At 27.6% G+C, this 19118-nt stretch overlaps 1 protein-coding gene across 1 annotated transcript; it reads left to right on the plus strand.

Moving 5' to 3' along the window:
* The first annotated feature begins 1916 nt into the window (after window positions 1-1916).
* NPFR (Neuropeptide F receptor) lies at window positions 1917-18834 on the plus strand. Its single transcript, XM_088192260.1, has 4 exons — window positions 1917-2057; window positions 12404-12604; window positions 15079-15312; window positions 17908-18834. The coding sequence occupies exons 2-4, from the start codon at window positions 12404-12406 to the stop codon at window positions 18682-18684; spliced, it is 1212 nt and encodes a 403-aa protein (XP_088048386.1). The 5' UTR covers window positions 1917-2057; the 3' UTR covers window positions 18685-18834.
* The last annotated feature ends 284 nt before the right edge of the window (window positions 18835-19118 follow it).

Here is a 19118-nt window from a genome sequence, read left to right on the forward strand (position 1 = left end):
TAATTAATTTTGTTATAGGAGCGAAAATTTATTCCGAGTATTTAATATACAAAAGTTTAATTAAAAGAGTTTTTTTAGAATTTATTATAACTTATAATTTAATCAAGAAAAAAATTAATTCAATGAACAAAACAAGACGTACAACGAAGTGAATAGTTACATTTAGAGATTTTAATCTGACTTTGAAGAAAATTAGTTTCAAGTGTTAGATCAATACGAAAAGGCAACGTTCAAGCTTTCGAGCGTTTCTTGAAGTTTAAATTAAATAATATTTATTTTTATTTATAGTGAAAAATGATTTTAGCTATAAGCGCAAATAAGTTTTAACGCAATATGAAGTGTGAATTGTATTTTACATGCAATACTATACTTACAGATAAGAATACATGGTGCATATGATGGAAAATATAATAAAATCGATATATTATCAGGAAAATGATTAGCTTTTATTTATAGTATAATAAAATAATATATTTAAATACTAAATATTTATATAAAAAAAACTAATACAGAAGGGTAAAATATAAATTGTTAAAAATTCTAATAAAAAAAAATATATTAAATTTAAGATAGTATAGTATGAGAAGTATGGACTTATTAAAATAAATTTATATGAAGAAAAAACTATAAAACTTAAAATGATACACTTATTCTTCGATTAACGCGGTTAAGAAAAAACATTTTTTAAATTATATATTTTTTAAATTTAATCAAACAAACGCATGGGTTAGCTTACTCACACTTCTTGCACTTGACCCACAACTGGAACCTCTCCCATTGCCCATGCAGTGTGCCCTTAATTACTTTTTTGAGTGAACGCGTGTCGCTGAAAATTTCGCTCGCTTACTTTAAAATATCGATTTATTACAACTTTTGCTAGGATCATTCCGAGAAAATTTGTTTAGGGATCAAATCGATTAAGTACACATAATAAAGTATATATAAAAAATACTAAGCAATCGGTAAATTCTAAGCTTTCTGATTTAAAAAAAAAATAAAATCTGTAACCCTAAATTTAATAATTAATAATCGTGGTATTTAAAAATAAATACATTATATAAAAAATAAGATGTTTTTTAATAACTTGGCCAATAAATAAAGCTGAATTTTTTTATTACAAATAACAGGATATCGTAAGAAAACAGCATCGACTTTAATTATAAGATATGCAATTATATTATATGTAGCTAATGACAGATTTTAGATCTGTGAATTATTTTATATGCAAATAAAGTAATCTTGTCTTTGTATAAAATCTCGATGGAAATTATAATTGACGGGAAAAATAAAACAATTTATAGCTATAGTGTGCTTTGGATAAACAACTTTAATTTTAATTCTATTCTATATATAAAATTGTAAAAATATATATTTGTTAAGAATGTAGTATATATATATAATGTATCAGAATCAATATTAAGATATATTTGGATGTATTCCAATGCATTGGGAAAACTAGATAGACTCTATTATTGTGATTGATTTAGAGCTTGCTTTGGCTAATATTTTCTTTGCAAATCTATTTACACCACACACCCAAAACTCAGATAATTTAGTATAAAGGTTAATGCAACATATAAATAAAATTAAAAAGTATCATATTAATAACTGCAATTCATATTTTTTATCGTGCTCAAATTAAATCAAATTGAAAAACAAACACTAAAATAATTTATTTTAAAATTAACGCAACATCACATTTTCTACAGTTTTCCGATGTGCGCAGGATTTTCCAGTCGAGAAAACCGACCCTCGTTCAGTTATTTCGTGTCGGTCGGCACAGTTAGACGTTACTCGCTTTTGAATAAAATACACGTACGATGTTTAACTTTTTTAGAAATACGCAATTCAGTTATGTGATTTAATAATTATTAACATTAAATAATGTGAAAAGTGCCTCGTGATGTTTAAGTTTAAAATAAAATATTAGATACGGTGAAGAATAATGACTAAAATCGAACAAGTTTTATTTGTTACCAGTTAAAAATGTCGGAATATTCTTTTGCGAGTTAATTTGACGACGTTTGATTTTATATGACATATTATATATCAAAAAGGTGTGTATAATTAATTTAAATTTTCGTTAATGGATTCATGCATCACATTTCGCACGCGTTGATTTTTAATTGTCTCGGAATGACTGATGAAATTGATATAAGTTGATATTATCGTGTTACACGTCACACTGAATTTTGTAACAAATTATAATCATATTTAAAATCATCTTTTCAAAACTTGATATTTATATAAATATAGAATTATGTTATAATCATAAGAATATATAAAAATTCAGATTTATTTCACATTACATGAATTTATATAATTGAACTTGAACAGTTATATTATATGTATGTAGTAATATTTAAAAAATAATCAATACTTAACAGAAACATCACAATCATTTTATTTTATATTCATAAAATTTATTTTACATAGTAACTTAAAATATACATTTGCTGTATATACATAAAAAAAATCTGAATAGACCATTACATCGTAATATAAAAATATAAATGGATCTGATTATGCCTTAATTATTTGCTCAATCTCTAAGGACCTATTAATATTTTTTGTCAATTTATTGGAATTTCGTTACATTTTATTATTTATATATCATACAATAATATACCACATATTTTTTACGTTAAAGTAAACGCTGTACTAATTTTCTACGGTTTATATGTTTATTTCAAACATTTACTTCTATAATAATTTTTATTTTTATTACTGCTGAATTGTGATACATAGCACATATTAAATTTATTTAAGGCTTTGCTTTGGGCTCTAGATTATAATTATATGAGCTTTTATGTAACAATTAATAAGGAAACTGTTTTTGATATGAAATAATCATTATGTAAATCACGTAAATTATTATTTAAATAGATTCATTTAGTGTTATTTTACATATAAAGTGAGTCTTATATTTGTTTATTTAATCGACGTGTTTTTCATATTTTTTCTTATGGTTGGTATTGATTTATTGAAAAAAGTGTCCCTTGAGATTGTTACTGTGACGGAAAGGCTATACAATTATGTATTATCAATAAAGGAGACAAAAAAAATTATTTTAATTTCTTCATGCTTCAATGCATAAATACATTTATAATTTAGCACATTCAATTAAGTATACAATAGATATAGAAAATATATTAATCGATCTAAATATAAATATGTTTAAAATTTACTACGTGGTCTCAGATCCGACATTAGACTAATCTAAGTGTGAATATTAAGAAATAATTTTATTTCACCTTCGTCCGGTTTATAGTATACTTTTCAATCGTCGAACGCAATTTGTGTCTAAGCTCGGCGCTATATAAACCGAGAAAATTTATTCGCCTCACGCCCAATGGCCAGCTGAAACTTTTGATCGAGAGCACAGATCGATTCTGCTAAAAGTTAATTTAAATCAGAGGAGAAAAATCTTACTCGCAAATAAAAAATATAAAAAGTATACAAGAGTCCAAGGATTCACATAGGCTATATAAGTGGTAAGGTTCATAAATAAATTTGTGCGATTTATCTTCAAGCATTGATTCCGGGAAAAGAAATAAAACCTCTGACGGAATCTCGTTCGTGTGAAGTTGCGAATTTCATTAAACTCATAGATTCGAAAATACACGACGAAGAATTCGCGGATTTCGACGTCGTTTGATGAGGTGAAGAATTTTATTTCAGCGACGAAGAGGTGTTTTGCCGCAGCTAGAAATATTTTTCGCCCGCAATTCTTTACCAATAATTCTTTCTAACCACAATTCTTCGCCTACAGTACTAAATATATTTTAAATATTATTATTTTTTTTGTTATAATTATTACTTGGAAATCTAAAGGTAAATTTATAAAAAGAGTTAAATATTATGTGTATACAAATAGTGTTAAATGTGCGTATAAAAATAAATAAGTAAGCATTCAATTTAACTAGAAGCAAATCTTGCTTGTAGACAATAGTTTACTGATAAAAAAATCAGATTCTTTAAAATCATAATTGAATGTAAACGAATAATATATAAATATTTTATTAAAAGGGCTCAATTCAAGATCCACATATGTATATATTGATTTTATTCGACTAAACAGTCCTTGGAAAAAATACGCTCAATATCTTATAATGTAAAATAAAATAAAATAAATAAACCAAATTTCTTTGCAGTAATGTCTAATATATTATTTGTAATCTGTTTTGGGAAAAATCTTCAGTAGCAACACTAAAAAAATATGAATATAAAGGACATGATCCGAATTTTAAATGAGGATTGAAAGTGAGTTTTTATGAAGTCTAATTCGTGAATTGAAAAAGCATGGAATGAGATTGCATTTAATGTTTTAATTTTATATATTAATTTTGTGTGATTGCGTAAAAATATACGTATTTATTATTATTCTATTAGTAGTTTTGTAAGCTCAATACACAGTATTCTCAATAAAAAAAATATTATTAAACAAATATTCAGAATCTATATTAATTGTTTATTTATTAAGCAATAGATACTTTAACAAAACTAATAATACTTATGTATGTCTGTTGTTCTCTTTAAATCATTTATTACAATTATTATTTCATGATTGACAAGAATTGTTAAAATTAAGTATGAGCTAAAATTTTTTTATTATAGATTTTTTTATAAATTATTAAGGTCGATAATAATAATATGGATAGATATGATAAATTTACCTTAATAATAATATTAAAACATAAATTACCTTATAAAAAAATACAAAGTAATTTTTTACGTTTATATATATATATATATATATATATATATATATATATATATATATATATATATATATATATATATATATATATATATATATATATATATATATATATATATATATATATATATATATATATATATATATTTATATTTATATTTATATATATATATATATATATATATATATATATATATATATATATATATATAAATATATATATATCCATCGTTAGACGAATTCGTCCGAAGATGGCTGGTGTGATCCAGTCGAAATATCACGACAAAAAATCTATACATCAGTACTCGCGAGAACATATATCAAAACATATATGTTAAACATATAACAACGCGAGAACATATAACAAAACATTGTTTTATAATTAATCATTAAGTACAAAAAACTGTTTATTTATATGTATTTAGTCCTCATATTTAATAATTTAATTAATTACAAAACTATAAAATTAATTACAATATATAAATATCTATGCATACGTATGTATGTTAACCAATGTACATATAACATTGTTATATATTGGGAACATTAATTAATACTATTGTTTGAGGCTGATCAGTTGAGGAAAACGCTGAGCAAATAATCGAAGCGATTCTAATCAAAATATCTATTTTCATTAGTAGTTGTGTTTAGTTGTTCTTTGTTTCATTGTGCTATTAATTAATATATTTTTATTATCATTTAAGTAAAAATATTTTTCAAACATTCCTTAGTTTAAGGTGTTTAACTGTGCTATGTAATTTGTATAATATGATTATTCGTGCGTGTAGGTTTCGTGTGGTACGCAATGAATTACCTTACTGAAGATTTTATTCAGATAGCTTATTATTTATGATATAATAGACGAATGCTAAGGACACTAGAAAGCATTGCTTGACAACAGCGTTCCTTTCACGGAACTGGGCATTGTCTTCGAAAAATGATATTTCTCTCTTCCCACATATCAAATGACAATGGCATTTGGAAAATATTTCTTGAGTCTTACCACGTACATATACTGTAATATATGCACGTGTTAGAAAACTGCCTTTCATCACACGATGGTTTTGAAGCGTTCGTTTCGTTGGCTTTTCTGCGAATACCTAAGTCATTTTCTATCTTGTGAATTATACAAAAACCATTGAATGAATGACAAAAGCTCGGGCTCATACTATACTAATGAGTAATATGAAGTAAAATATTTTTCACGCACACTTTTACTTATTAGCTTACATTAAATATAAATTTTCAATATCAAGATTGATTTTTGTAATATATACAATAATATATACTTACAGTGGATTTTAAAAATAAGCACGAGAACACCTACCTTTGCTGGCCAGTTAAGGTTTAAATTAAAATAAGTACTAATTTTATATAATTTTATATTAAACATAATAATTAATAATGGTAATAAACTTTTTTAAAAAAGCCACAAATAATATTCAAATCACTGTAAATGCTGCTAACTGAAAATTATAGGGATGCTATAATATCACATAAAAAATTTATTAATCGACTAATATTAATAATAGGAATGTATTAAACATATAATTGCGATGAGGCGCCTTAAATATATATTTAATGTTCGTTTAGGATATGACATGATATATTAAAAAAATATAGTAATACAACAAAAAAGAAAGCAACGTAATGTGACATTAAATTACATAATACCTACATCATAATACAAGTTTTTATGGAGGCAGATTTATATTAGACATGCAAGTGATTAATGATAGAATTGTTGCCAAAATAATTCAATACATCTCTACTATATATTACAATACATATTTCAATCAATAATAAATTAAGATAAGTAAATATTCAATTTTATATACTAACATGAATAAAGTTTGCAAGAAATCCTTTGTTTGTATTTACGAAAATATTATTATATATGGAGAGTTTCGGTTAAAATATTGCTTGATTTAGCTGTTAATAATAGTTCTGTTTAAGTTTATGATTAATCAAATTGCTTTAAATCAACGGTTCATTCGTAATCGAATGAAAACAAGAGTTATAGGATTATAGCACAATTTACATTATTTCGTTCGAATTTGTGGATTTAAACTTTAAATGATTGTAAATATTTAATTATATTTTTTTTAAAATAATAAAATGAATAGATTTAGTATAGTCCTGATTGCGTTAAAACACTGACTTGTACATAATTAAAAATAACGCGCCGGGATGAAAGTTTTGTGAGGAAAAGTTAGCGGTGGAGTTAAAAATTAAAACTTAGTTTTCATCCTGTGGGAGTCGATCAAGAGTAATTACGGATTAGATAAATATTGATATTTTGGATGTTAAAACTTAATAGTCTCTCGCGCTTTTTTTTATATAAAATTAATTATTAATACATATCAGATCTTTAGTTTAACAGTATTTACTGCATAAATTATTATAAACCTATATTATTTAATTATTACTGTAACTGAATAAAAAAAAGATAATTCGTATCAGGTATGAAATTATCGCTTGACCTACATAAGTTTGCGTGCAGTAGTTTCAATGGTAAATCTGAACCAAGTCAGACAATTTTGATTAAAAATATGTTAAATAAAAATAAACTGTACATCAATCGTCAAAATCGTGCGTAAAGTCAGTCGGTGTTTCTTAGTATATTTTAAAAATTCTGTTTACGTTCTTTTAACGGCTTAGGCATTTTTTATATATGAATAACAACATAATATACGTCAAACATTTCATATAAAATATGTATAAATATTTCATCAAATTTTGATGTTTAATGATTTTTTATGAATATTTGTAAAGTTCAATTTCAGATTTCTTAGAATTATTTTTTAGAATCGGTGTATATTAACTTTTTGTAGGATAAAATCTCTTATATAGTTTTTTTTAATATTGCTAGTGGTAACTTGTAAACAAGACATACGAGTTTTTCAGAGAAACAATTTTTTGATAAAAATCATCATAATAAATTATCTTTTCTAGGAACAAATCTTATAATAGACTAAAATATCATTTTAAATAGTCAGATATTTTTTATCTAAAAAAATACTTATAAACACACAAAAAATATGCTTTTTTAATAATAATTAAAAAGATTAAATTTCATTTTATTTATATAATACTTATTTTTCAGTTTATCGCAAATTATATATTGACCCTTATAGTGTGATTATGATTTAGTATATATTAAAATAAATAATTATAGAAGGTAATTACCAAATTGTTTTTTTAAATTATTAAAAAAAGTCTCTTTAACATGTTTGCTCTTATTTTAATGATTCCCCCACTTCTCGGTCTTTTTTATATTCCATTAGCACAATATGTGTTTTTGATGCAAAATATTTCGATAGCCCTTTTTTCACATCGTCTGCATTTTTTTTGCCTAGGAAGCGCTTAATCGATAGAAATAAATGGTAGTCGAAAGAAGTAAAGTTTGGAAAATAAGGTAAATAAAATTAAATTTTCTAGACAATTTCCATGATGAGTGAATTTCGCTTTAACACGAATGGTTCTACAATCGTGTTGTAGAACTATTATACATTTGTTGACAAGAGCATGATTTTTTACTTTCTTGTGCAAAAGATCTAGCTGCTCACAATAAAATCTTGCTGATATTGTTTGGCCAAATTTAAAAGTTTCATAATGCAAAATTCTTTTGAAATCCCACTATACACTCAATGGATTTTTTTACATTGTGCCTGGGCTTCGAGATAGATTTTACTACATGACCTTTGACTATCCACTGTCTTTTACGACAATTTTTGTCGTATAACACCCATTTTTTATTTTCGGTTATCAAAAGAAAACGCGACCAGCTTCATGATGCAGAAGTTCTTTTCTTCGCTCAATTCATGTGAAATTCATACACCTTGTCTCCAAGCCTTCCCAACCTTCTTTATGTGTCGTTACACCATTTAATCACACCGATTGATAGATATTTTGAGTAGAATTTGCTTTCATTTCTGCAGTCAAAACATTATCGTCTATCATTATTGGTCTTTCACATATGTAATTGCCCTTTTGAATATTTTTAAACCGTCTTTAGCACATACGGGTATCAAATAAATCACCTCCTACTACTTTACAAATGTTTTTAGGACCGTAGTTATTATTTAAAAAAAATTATATAAACTGTTTACTTGGTAAAAATTTAAGTCTATTTTAAAAAAAATAAGAATATGGATCTCAGATGTAGAGAAACACAGATATAACAAAATAGGTACTCAAGTTTCAACGGCTAAAACACAACTGTTGAAAATTTAATTAAAAAAAAATGACATTTATTTTGGGATAACCTAATACTAACTGAATCATATGGATACTATTTTATAGTTATCACAGTACATTAAATATTATTTACGTTAGAATAACCCTAACCAATTTGAAAATGTTTACATTGCTAGTGAGATAATGTTCTAAATATATTTAGTTTAATACACACAAGAGCACATTCAAGGTTCTAAATGGTTATTTGACAAGCATTGCCGTAATGAGTGGATAGAAGAACCTCAAAGATGAATATATACATCCAGATAATGATTATTTGCAATGTATCATAATACTTTTGTGAAAAGAAATACATATTCGAAATAATTGCAATATACTTGAATATAGATATTATATATAACTCATCCAGAGATATTAGGAAATTGAGAGACATAGCATATAGCATATTTTAATTGATTTTATTTTGTAATTGTCTTATATGGTCTTTAGAAAAAACACGAATTATTTTTATTAATACATTTAGTAAACCTGTCATAGAAGTCTTGTGTTTGCTCTCTTTTTCGGCAATAAACGCGTGCAGTTTCCGAGCATTTTAAAGAAAGGATATCGATTACTTTTTGCCGTTGCTCATAAATATTGTTGAAGGCACATTCTAATTATTTTATTTTTATTTTTTCGGAAATATTTGCAGTCTACCTTTGCACAGAATTAATCACTCAATGAGACGCGCACTTAGTGAAATTATGGGTTTATACATGGGTTCGTAGTTTTGAAAAGGGCTGTTTTGCCAAATGAGAAAAAAATCGATTCTACTTTTACTAGCCCTCTAAATTTACTTCTTGAATAAAGTCAATAGGTTCAAACAGGATATTAAAATTTATTATAAATAATAAATTTAATATAAATCAAAATCCAAAGAGCCGTATATTTTTCTGAAACGATGTTAACCGCTCATGTTCGTTCTATCGTAACTTTGATATTAAGGTCACAATAAACGATTATCTATCTCACTAAAAAACATTATATTATAATTCTTTGTTGTTTAAGTGAAATGCAAAAATAATATTATCCTAAATTTAATACGTTTTTATTCATCGAAATATTTTATTAACGGCTTCAATTAGTGAGGGGCATTTTATAGCATTTCTTTATAACTGTTTCTGAAACTTCGAATCGAGTATTTTGAATTATCTATTGTCCAAAACTTTTTTGTCGCACCTTACTTTTTATTATGGTTCATAAATTTTAATCGGGTCTAGATCGGGATTTTTTCCAGGCCATTGTATTGTTCGAATCCTGACTTTCTCTTTGTATTGACTTCTATGAAAAAAATAATATCATATTATTTACAAACTGTTATATAAATTGGCTCAATGATATCAAATAAGTATTTTAAAGTGTAATAAAAATTGCTAGAATTCGACAACATATTATTTTAATCTTCTCATTGTTATCACTAATATATTGCCAAAAAACCATAATCACTAAAGCTCTTGAAAATATAAAAAATGCAATTTAATATCTAAATAAAAATATAGAGCGTCTCCTATTAGAACATAAAAAAAAGTAAATCTTCCACAAATATAAAAATCCTTGAAAAGATAAGGCGTATAAAAATAGCAATATACACAATCACCTCACGACAAAGACACATTAAATAAATCAACAACATAACTGAAAAAAAAATTCTAGGGAATAGAATGAGACAATCCAATAATAATAAAGTGTGCTTGGGTTATGAACTTATGACTAGAGGAAACTACGGAAAAACATCATTTGTGCTAAATTATACTTTCTCACTTTCATTAAAATTATGTAAATAGCAGAAATATTTTTATTGGGCGTGTTCTTTTCTTGAGATGTTGTGAGCCATGTTTCGCGTTCAGTGGCTGTGATGTTGAATTTATACATAAAATCAAACTATTTATTTTAACATTTTCAGGTTTATAAAACTGCACAATCTGGACTATTTTTCAAGTCATATAATGACCAATATTTTTCAATGGACAATTGCAAATGGACTATGATGCTTATTTAATTGGCGCATCATTATTTGCTCTTTCAATAAAAAATCATAAGTTATAATTTATTTTATTTAATTAAAATTTAAAGTGATAAGTAATATTATTTTTATGAGAATCTTTTATGTCATATTTAGTAATTAAACCAGTACTTTTTTACATTCTTATGTATAATATGTATGTATTAAAAATATTTCTTATCAATAAATAAAAACAATAAAACTTCAGATAACTTCAATCTCAAGTTAATATTTTTTATGACTGAAACAATTATGTTAACAAAAATTTAAGCAGGAAAAGAATATAAGGTATTATATGATAAGCTAATTTTTATTTTAATTATTACGAAGCCGTGCCATTAGTGAATAAAATAATTAAATTAAACTACAACGTATTATACTTACTCTTATAATTAAAATTAATTCATGACCAGTTTGTGCATCCCTGTGATATTCATAATGAGTACTTAGCAACTAGCGCACTTAAAGTTATAAAGCCAGAGTGGTAAAGCGCTCTCGTATGCTATAACAGCAAAACGAAATAAAGACCGGTAAGTTTTTGAGAATAAGGTTCAGATATGAGCTGGTAAGTAAATTAATAATTTAAATAGAGTGCAATAAAAATATTAATACAATTATTTATATATAAGGTAAGAAATTAAAATAAAAGAAACGATGCATCCATAGCAAGCATCCAATGGATAAGCTTATAGATATTATCAATACCTCAAGCATATGTGTTGGAAATATACATAAACAGTAGATAATAGCTGGTCATACATGCGCAGGCACATCCGACAGATTTGTCCGTCACGGACAAATCCGATCGTGTGTGGCGAAAAAGATACAGATTTGTCTGTCTGCTGTCCTAGTTTTAAACGAACGGATCGGAAACGGACAGGCAGATGCAAGCATAACGTTTGCATTTGTGTACGCTTTTTGTTTGTCCATTCTTAAGAAATTCCTTTGAAGCAAATAAATTAGATCTCAGCCCTAATTTTTGGCTAGCCAGTTATTATACAAATTTTTGGTTAGCCAGTTAATAGTAATCTGCGTTTATCACATTTATGTTATGAATGCTATCAGCATTAGGTTAACCTGTCAGGTCATAATTTTAATCAATAAAAAAATAAATTACAATGCATTTCATTTATTATAAATTTTTAATATGTAACATATAGTGACAAACTTAAACATTATTTTAAAGGTTATTTAGATAAAAAAAACACATTATTCAGGTTTCATCTAAAATAAATTTAACTAGATAATTTTTCAGTGCCATTGCACTGAAAGCTTTTATTTTTAATTATTTTTTTTATGCATACATTATTTGAGTACTCATATATATATATTTAAATTCAGAAAATTCTAAAAAAAATTGTCTTGTCTTAGATTATTTTATTTAAATTATATGGCTATGTTTATAATTAAAATACGAATGATCATTATTTTTTTTCACTCAGATGGATGCCAGCAAACTTAATTGGGATCCTATTGAGGACAATTCGACGACCAACACGAGCAAACACGAAGAAATGAACACACTTTTGACGTCTTTTCTAGACAACAGAAGCCTGGACCCGCCCATGCACTGGACGCTGATTATACTGTACACAATTGTTACTGTGATTGGCAGCGTTGAGAATGCTTTTGTTGTGACGGCGGTAAGAAAAATAACTTCTATTTTGTTTTAAAAAAAAAGCTAGGACGCTAAAAAAAGACAAGCTTTCCAATCGGAGTGAATAAATTCGTCGAGTCGTAAATAACCGCTGTTTTGTGCAGCTGTGTTAAGATTTTATTATTCAGCGCTTGGATTAATACAATAAAAACATCGACTATATTATTTTTATGATCAGGTGCATAATTAAAAAAATAATAAAGTATTTAAATTAGGTTGTTGAAGTAATTGCGTATTAAGCTGATAATCGTATAATTACTTTTTTGTCAATTTTCATATTGCACATATTGACTGACTCCATTTTACATTGGATTTATCTGGGATTTTTTCATCTTGTTCTTTCACTGGCGAAGTTCATAGACGTTCACTTTCTTTTCTGATAGCTTTGTGAATATAATAGTGAAGTGATTTTTATTTTACAGTGTTATCCTCAGTGACAATTGATTTGTATATGTAATAGTAGAAAAGTGAAAAGATATGCATTTTTAATCAAAAAATATATTGTATTATCAATTATTTTTGATTCGTTATGTTATATCAACCACGAAATAGTAGAATACACATTGATTTTCAATTCTATTTTATAATATAATACAACATGACAATAAATTGTGAATGTGACTCGTTAGAAAATCAATATAAAAAACGCAATGAAAATTTTCAAAACATTCCAGCTCTCTTCAAACTAACATTGTAAATAAAAATAAAAATCACCTATCCTAATCGCATTAAAGTTTTTTCATTACTATATGAATAAAAACAGTTGTTCTTATGATATTTCCCATAGTAAAACTGGTAGTTATTTAGGCGTTAAAAATATTTTTTATTTTATAATAATATTCCTTGGACTATTAAGAGTTAGCTACTAAAACAATAATACTATTCTACCTTTCCATTTAACAATTTGCTCAAAAGAGGCTTTAATCCAAAAGTTCTTGAAACGTATTAAAAGATTTTTGTCAAATTCAGTCTGAGAATATAATTATTAAACTATTAAATCGTAAACCGTGGTGATCAAATCAGTTCTGGCATTTTAAACGGCCAAAATAAAAAAGAGGCTTCTTTGTTGAAATGGAATACCACCGTGAAAAAACATTCACTGCGGATTAATTCAAAGTACACGCAATGAATCAGGAAAATCAGAAGTATCCACCACGAACACACTGTATCGGATTGCGTTCGTAATCTGCTCTAGCATACAACGACAATCTGTTCTGTGTTTGGATATCAACCGAAAGGGATGAAAATCAGAATCTCATATAGAGTTGGGAAAGAATATAAATACGGATCTCAAGAAAATTCCACGGACACCTAAAATCAAAGAGATTCTTTGACACTTTTACTGACATTCACACTTGAATACAATATTAGAATTTCAAGAGCTCTTCGGCTTTGACTCATACAAGAAGAGGTCAATCCAACTTTAAAGCGGCCGCTTCTCTCTTCACATCCCCTGTTCTAGCTCAACCTCCGGAATCGAAAGTTGAACCACTTTGGAGACTATTAATGCATCCACAGAAACTTTACGATTAATTAATATACATAGTTGTACGTAATGATCTTAATTTGTACAAATAAAAAATGAAAATGAACACCAGGACAATAATTTTACAAATAAAAAAAGGAAAACTTTACTCGTAACGAGCGATCTCTCATATTTTCACCACTTTACATACGATAACTGGACAAGTGCGCGTGTGGGAGGGCAATTGATTTACTATGGCCAAAATCAAGGTGGCACTAATAAAACTTTCTTGGGCGGACTTTGACGGGAATATGACGATCTGTGGCGCCTCGTCCACTCGTGCTAAGAAATCAGTAAAAAAAATTTATGAATTACATTTTTAAGCAATTATCAAAATGATTTTTCAGCAGTGGCAAAAGCTTTTTTATTCATCATGATTGTCACTTCTTTCTGCTTCAAGCTCAGGAAACGATTTTGCTACATTTTACATATATGTTTATAACGATATCGCTATACAGAGAAAAAAGTCCAGGAGCAGTTTATTTTTCACACAAAAGATTCTGAACGAACCTCGCCCTTTTAAACTGTGCTTAACGATATGAGAGCGCCAGCTTAAACGATAGTGCTGGGGACGCTAAAAATCGCTTCGAATATTCCTTTTATAAAAACGAGTCAACTGAACGATAAAATCCGTGTCGGAATTAAGAGGATTATACTCGATTTGTCGACGTTTTCCGTTCCAGTGTAAAACGATCGACTTATCAGGAATAATTATAATAATATTTATGATAATTAAATTACTTGAGACTGATTACTTTACTGTTAATTTTATAAGTTCGATATTCATAATAAATGATATTGTATAAGAGCTCATTCAAATTTCATGAAAATATAAATTATGTAAGGAAGTAAGCAGTCGTACTCCGATAAGCATATAAACCCTTTCAGCCAAGAAGCTTTTACACATCGTCGCTAATCAAACTTCCTGTTTGCAGGTGGTAAGAAAGCCTGCTATGCGCACAGCAAGGAACATGTTCATACTGAATTTGGCAATATCCGATCTGTTGCTATGCTTAATTACAGCACCATTCACGTTGTCTGAGATTGTCAGTAAACACTGGCCGATGATAAGATGGGCGTTCCTTTGCAGGATAATTGGAATCTTGCAAGGCACATCGATATTCGTCTCCACCATCACAATCATAGCCATCGCCTTGGATAGATATCAGGTAATCTAATATGCTTCATGTTGACTATGCAAGTTACGTTCGTATTTGTGTTTTAGTGCTTGTTTGATTTGGTTATTTTAACGGTGCTTAAATTCATATGCATGCATACTAGAAAAATAAAATATATATTTAGAAACATTGCCAACACTATTTTATCAAATCATTGATTCAAGTTCATATACATTTTACTGTTACACTTTCTTGATACTGATCCACATATGATTTCAAACATATTATGAACACTTCCTGAGCATTCAGTTATTTACGATCCCTTAATTTATCATGCTTGAGAAATCCTTACTCTGTAACTTAATGGGATCATTATTTTGTATATTAGTACTCACTTTTGATCCTTAAATTGTAAGGCAATTTAAACGTGAGATTATATGTATTTGCGGTATATTATTATTCTGTAATTTCTATGCCTTAATTATATAACATGAGATAGCCAGCGAACTTTTGTATGATATATCAAAAGTTTACGCTTGGCTTTTAACTTTTTGGCAAAATATTGTGAAGAGAATACCATTGAAACCCGAGTCCATATAAAGTTTGTAATTTAAATAGCTCCGGAATAATTTATTAAGCCATTGCATGATTATATAGAATACAGTATAAAATAACCACTTTAAAGACTTCCGCTTTTATTAAAGCTCCAATAGCAGATTTAATTTCAAGGAGAGTTCACCACCAGCACATATAAAATATTTTTTTTGAAAAGTATTTATATTTATGTCAAAGATCAATTATTGCATTGATCTAATTGAAGTACAAAAGTCAAAGTAAAATATAATTTATAGCTAAACAAAAAACTTACACCTCTTCTAGAATATCTACACCTACTAATGAGGCGCACTTCAAATATTAAAAATCACTAAAAAATATGTTTTATTTCATCTAAGATACATCAACTGATACCCTCGTTTACAATAACGACAAAAAATTATACATAATATGATGATTTGAACGACATAAATTTTTATAATGCACTGTTTCTACATTTACAGCAATTGAATAACGTTGTATCAGAATTGAGATTTTGATTGAATAACGTTATATGAGTGATTCTGTGATTTCAACCAATTTCTTCAAAATATAAAAAAAACTATAGCTAAATGAAATATTATTTAATATAAAAAAATGTAACGTTTTTAATTTTTAATTCGTTGTTTTATAAATTTTTTTTATCGTTTTTAAATATTTTTTGGATTTTTTTTTATTATATCTTTTTAAAAGACCACTTTTATATTTAATTTTAAAATTATGTATTAGTAGATAAGTTTTCGACAAACGTTATACATGATCCATAAGTACTTATTATAATTCAGTGGAGCAACGTTACAACATCATAACTTACGTTATTCCACAATTGAAAATTTTCATTCTTGACAAAATCCAATATCGTGCTATATAGATACTTTAAGTATGAAAAACTTTCTGATGAATAAATTGTGAAATATAATATTATAAAAATCCAAAAATGAACGTATGTAAATCTGTAAATTATTTTTTCACCTCCTGTAAAGTTGACTATTTACATATTTAAGACTTACTATTTTCTCTCTTAGTCAACTGTTTTGATAGCTATTTAAACTCTGGTTGCTAATGACAATTTAGTAGTAGCAAATCTACATAAAAATCTTTTTTCTATCAATTTTTTTACTTAAAAAAACTTAAGCAATTGCCTTGCTCTGTGATGGATCAGTATGAAATTTTTTGCTCCCTTATCTGTATTTTATATCGACTGTTAATAGACCAACTTTTAACTGCTTTGGTGGCATTGTTTTGACTGATATTTAAAATCTAGTTAGTAATGACAAATTCGTAGTCACAAATTGTCACAAATATCCGTATTATTATTCTGCAGTAATTAATTTTGAAGGAAATGTTACTGAAAAGATGTGCTGCCTAATTTTATTTTAGCTCATTTTTTCATCGTGGCAGAGACATGTAAGAAGTCATTATATAAATTACGAATATATAAAAACTTGATAGCGCTCGTGCCAACCATAGCTAAAGGTTATAAATTACCTATATCAAAAAAATAGCCAAACGCGTCTATTAAAACTACACGCATGACTAAATTAAGTAGCGTTTCGTGCTCAAATTTTACATTGGAACAAATTATGATTGTCACTACAACACCATCTATGTGTCACTTCTACAAATTTTTGGAAACCCCTTTGTATGTTAAGTAGTTATAAAATATATGTATGGTACGTTTTATGTAATAAAAGCACTCATTTATATTTTGTATACCGTAGTCAATTTTTATATTTGTATTTACATTTTTATTGTATATGTACAGAAATATATTTGCATGAGACTGTTACGCAAAAAGTCTGAAGCTCATATAAATTGTTTGATAGCATAAACTTGCCTATGAAACACACAGTAAAAAATATATTCTCTCAATAAATTGATAGAAACAGCGCCTGGCATGAATGTAGATATGCAATTCGTCGAAGCGGAATGCTTGTTTCGATGTGCACCTGTAGCTCTGCTTATATACAATATGTTTAAACAAAATGAAAACTATTGCATACGCTTCATATCGCAGGCGTATATTTATATTTCTATTTTATTTTTAAATAGGTCATCGTCAACCCGACGAAGAAGTCCTTAGACGTGGGAGGCTCTATGCTCGTGCTGTTGATAATATGGATATTGGCGGCTGCGTTGGTATCGCCGATTTACATATTCCGTGATTTGAAAACGTTTCCTACGGGATTAGCTGAATTGGAGTTTGTGAGTTTTTGCGTCGAAGAATGGCCCATCGAAAATGGGAGGGCTTATTATTCGGCGTTCAGTTTAGTCGTTCAATATTTGATACCCATTGTCATAGTATCGTCCGCCTACCAGCAGATTTATTTGAAGTTGAAGAATAGATATAGGTCTACGAACCTGGGCGCTGACATGAAGAAGGAGATGGAGCGCGATAAGAAAATGCAAAAGACGAACGCGCTATTGATAGCGATAGCTGTCGTCTATGGTGTCAGTTGGCTCCCCTTGAATCTGCTTAATTTAATCTCGGATATAAAGGGCAATTTTATGGATAAAAAAAACTTTCTTTTACTGTTCTCGTTCTGCCACCTGATGGGCATGTCTAGCGCGTGCTCGAATCCCTTGCTTTACGGGTGGTTGAACGAAAACTTTCGCAAGGAGTTCGCCGAAATATTGAGCTGTAAGAAATCGTCCAATTTCTCGGGTGCCACATCGACCATAAGGAGAAGGGATTCACCTGACATGACGCAAAACGCCAAATTTGAACTTCAAGTGTTGAAGAACAATAAGTGTCACGGTGTCGAGCTTTCGAACGCATATCGGAGAGATATTGATACCGACACTGAAATCTCAACCCTAGCCAGATAGAATTGCGATGATAGGCGCTCTAGAAAGGAGTTCGCCGAAGAATCGTATAGACTTATTACTCACGAAGTGATTGTTGAAGAAAAGTTGGCTTAACGACCAAAGTTATATTAATCAAATAATTAGATTATGTGACAAGTTGCGCTAAGTGTACATATTATTATCCACATCATATAATCGCATATTATTATACAATTTTAAATAGATTAAAATGCCTTAATTCTTCGGTTAGGATCTGTGGTGCATAAATAGATTTGATTATTGTAAATAAAAATATATAAATTAATAAATAATACATGTTAATTATTTTTATTTAGATTTTTTTATTGTATCATAATGATTATATGCGTTAAGGTGAATTTTGTAAAAATTAACGAAAAAAGTGTAAGGGAGCTTTAATTAATTATTAAGTGAACGTGTACGTTCTCACATACTTT

The sequence above is a fragment of the Plectrocnemia conspersa genome, unplaced genomic scaffold, assembly GCF_051122295.1.
Source record: "Plectrocnemia conspersa isolate PC_06_02 unplaced genomic scaffold, ASM5112229v1 ptg000009l, whole genome shotgun sequence".
NCBI lineage: Eukaryota > Metazoa > Arthropoda > Insecta > Trichoptera > Polycentropodidae > Plectrocnemia > Plectrocnemia conspersa.

Excerpts from the sequence above, each read along its gene's own strand:
- NPFR (XM_088192260.1), top strand. The coding sequence starts at position 12,404 with ATGGATGCCAGCAAACTTAATTGGGATCCTATTGAGGACAATTCGACG. Across the intron at positions 12,605-15,078 it reads ATGCTTTTGTTGTGACGGCG|GTGGTAAGAAAGCCTGCTAT; the intron begins GTAAGAAAAATA and ends TCCTGTTTGCAG. Across the intron at positions 15,313-17,907 it reads TCGCCTTGGATAGATATCAG|GTCATCGTCAACCCGACGAA; the intron begins GTAATCTAATAT and ends ATTTTTAAATAG.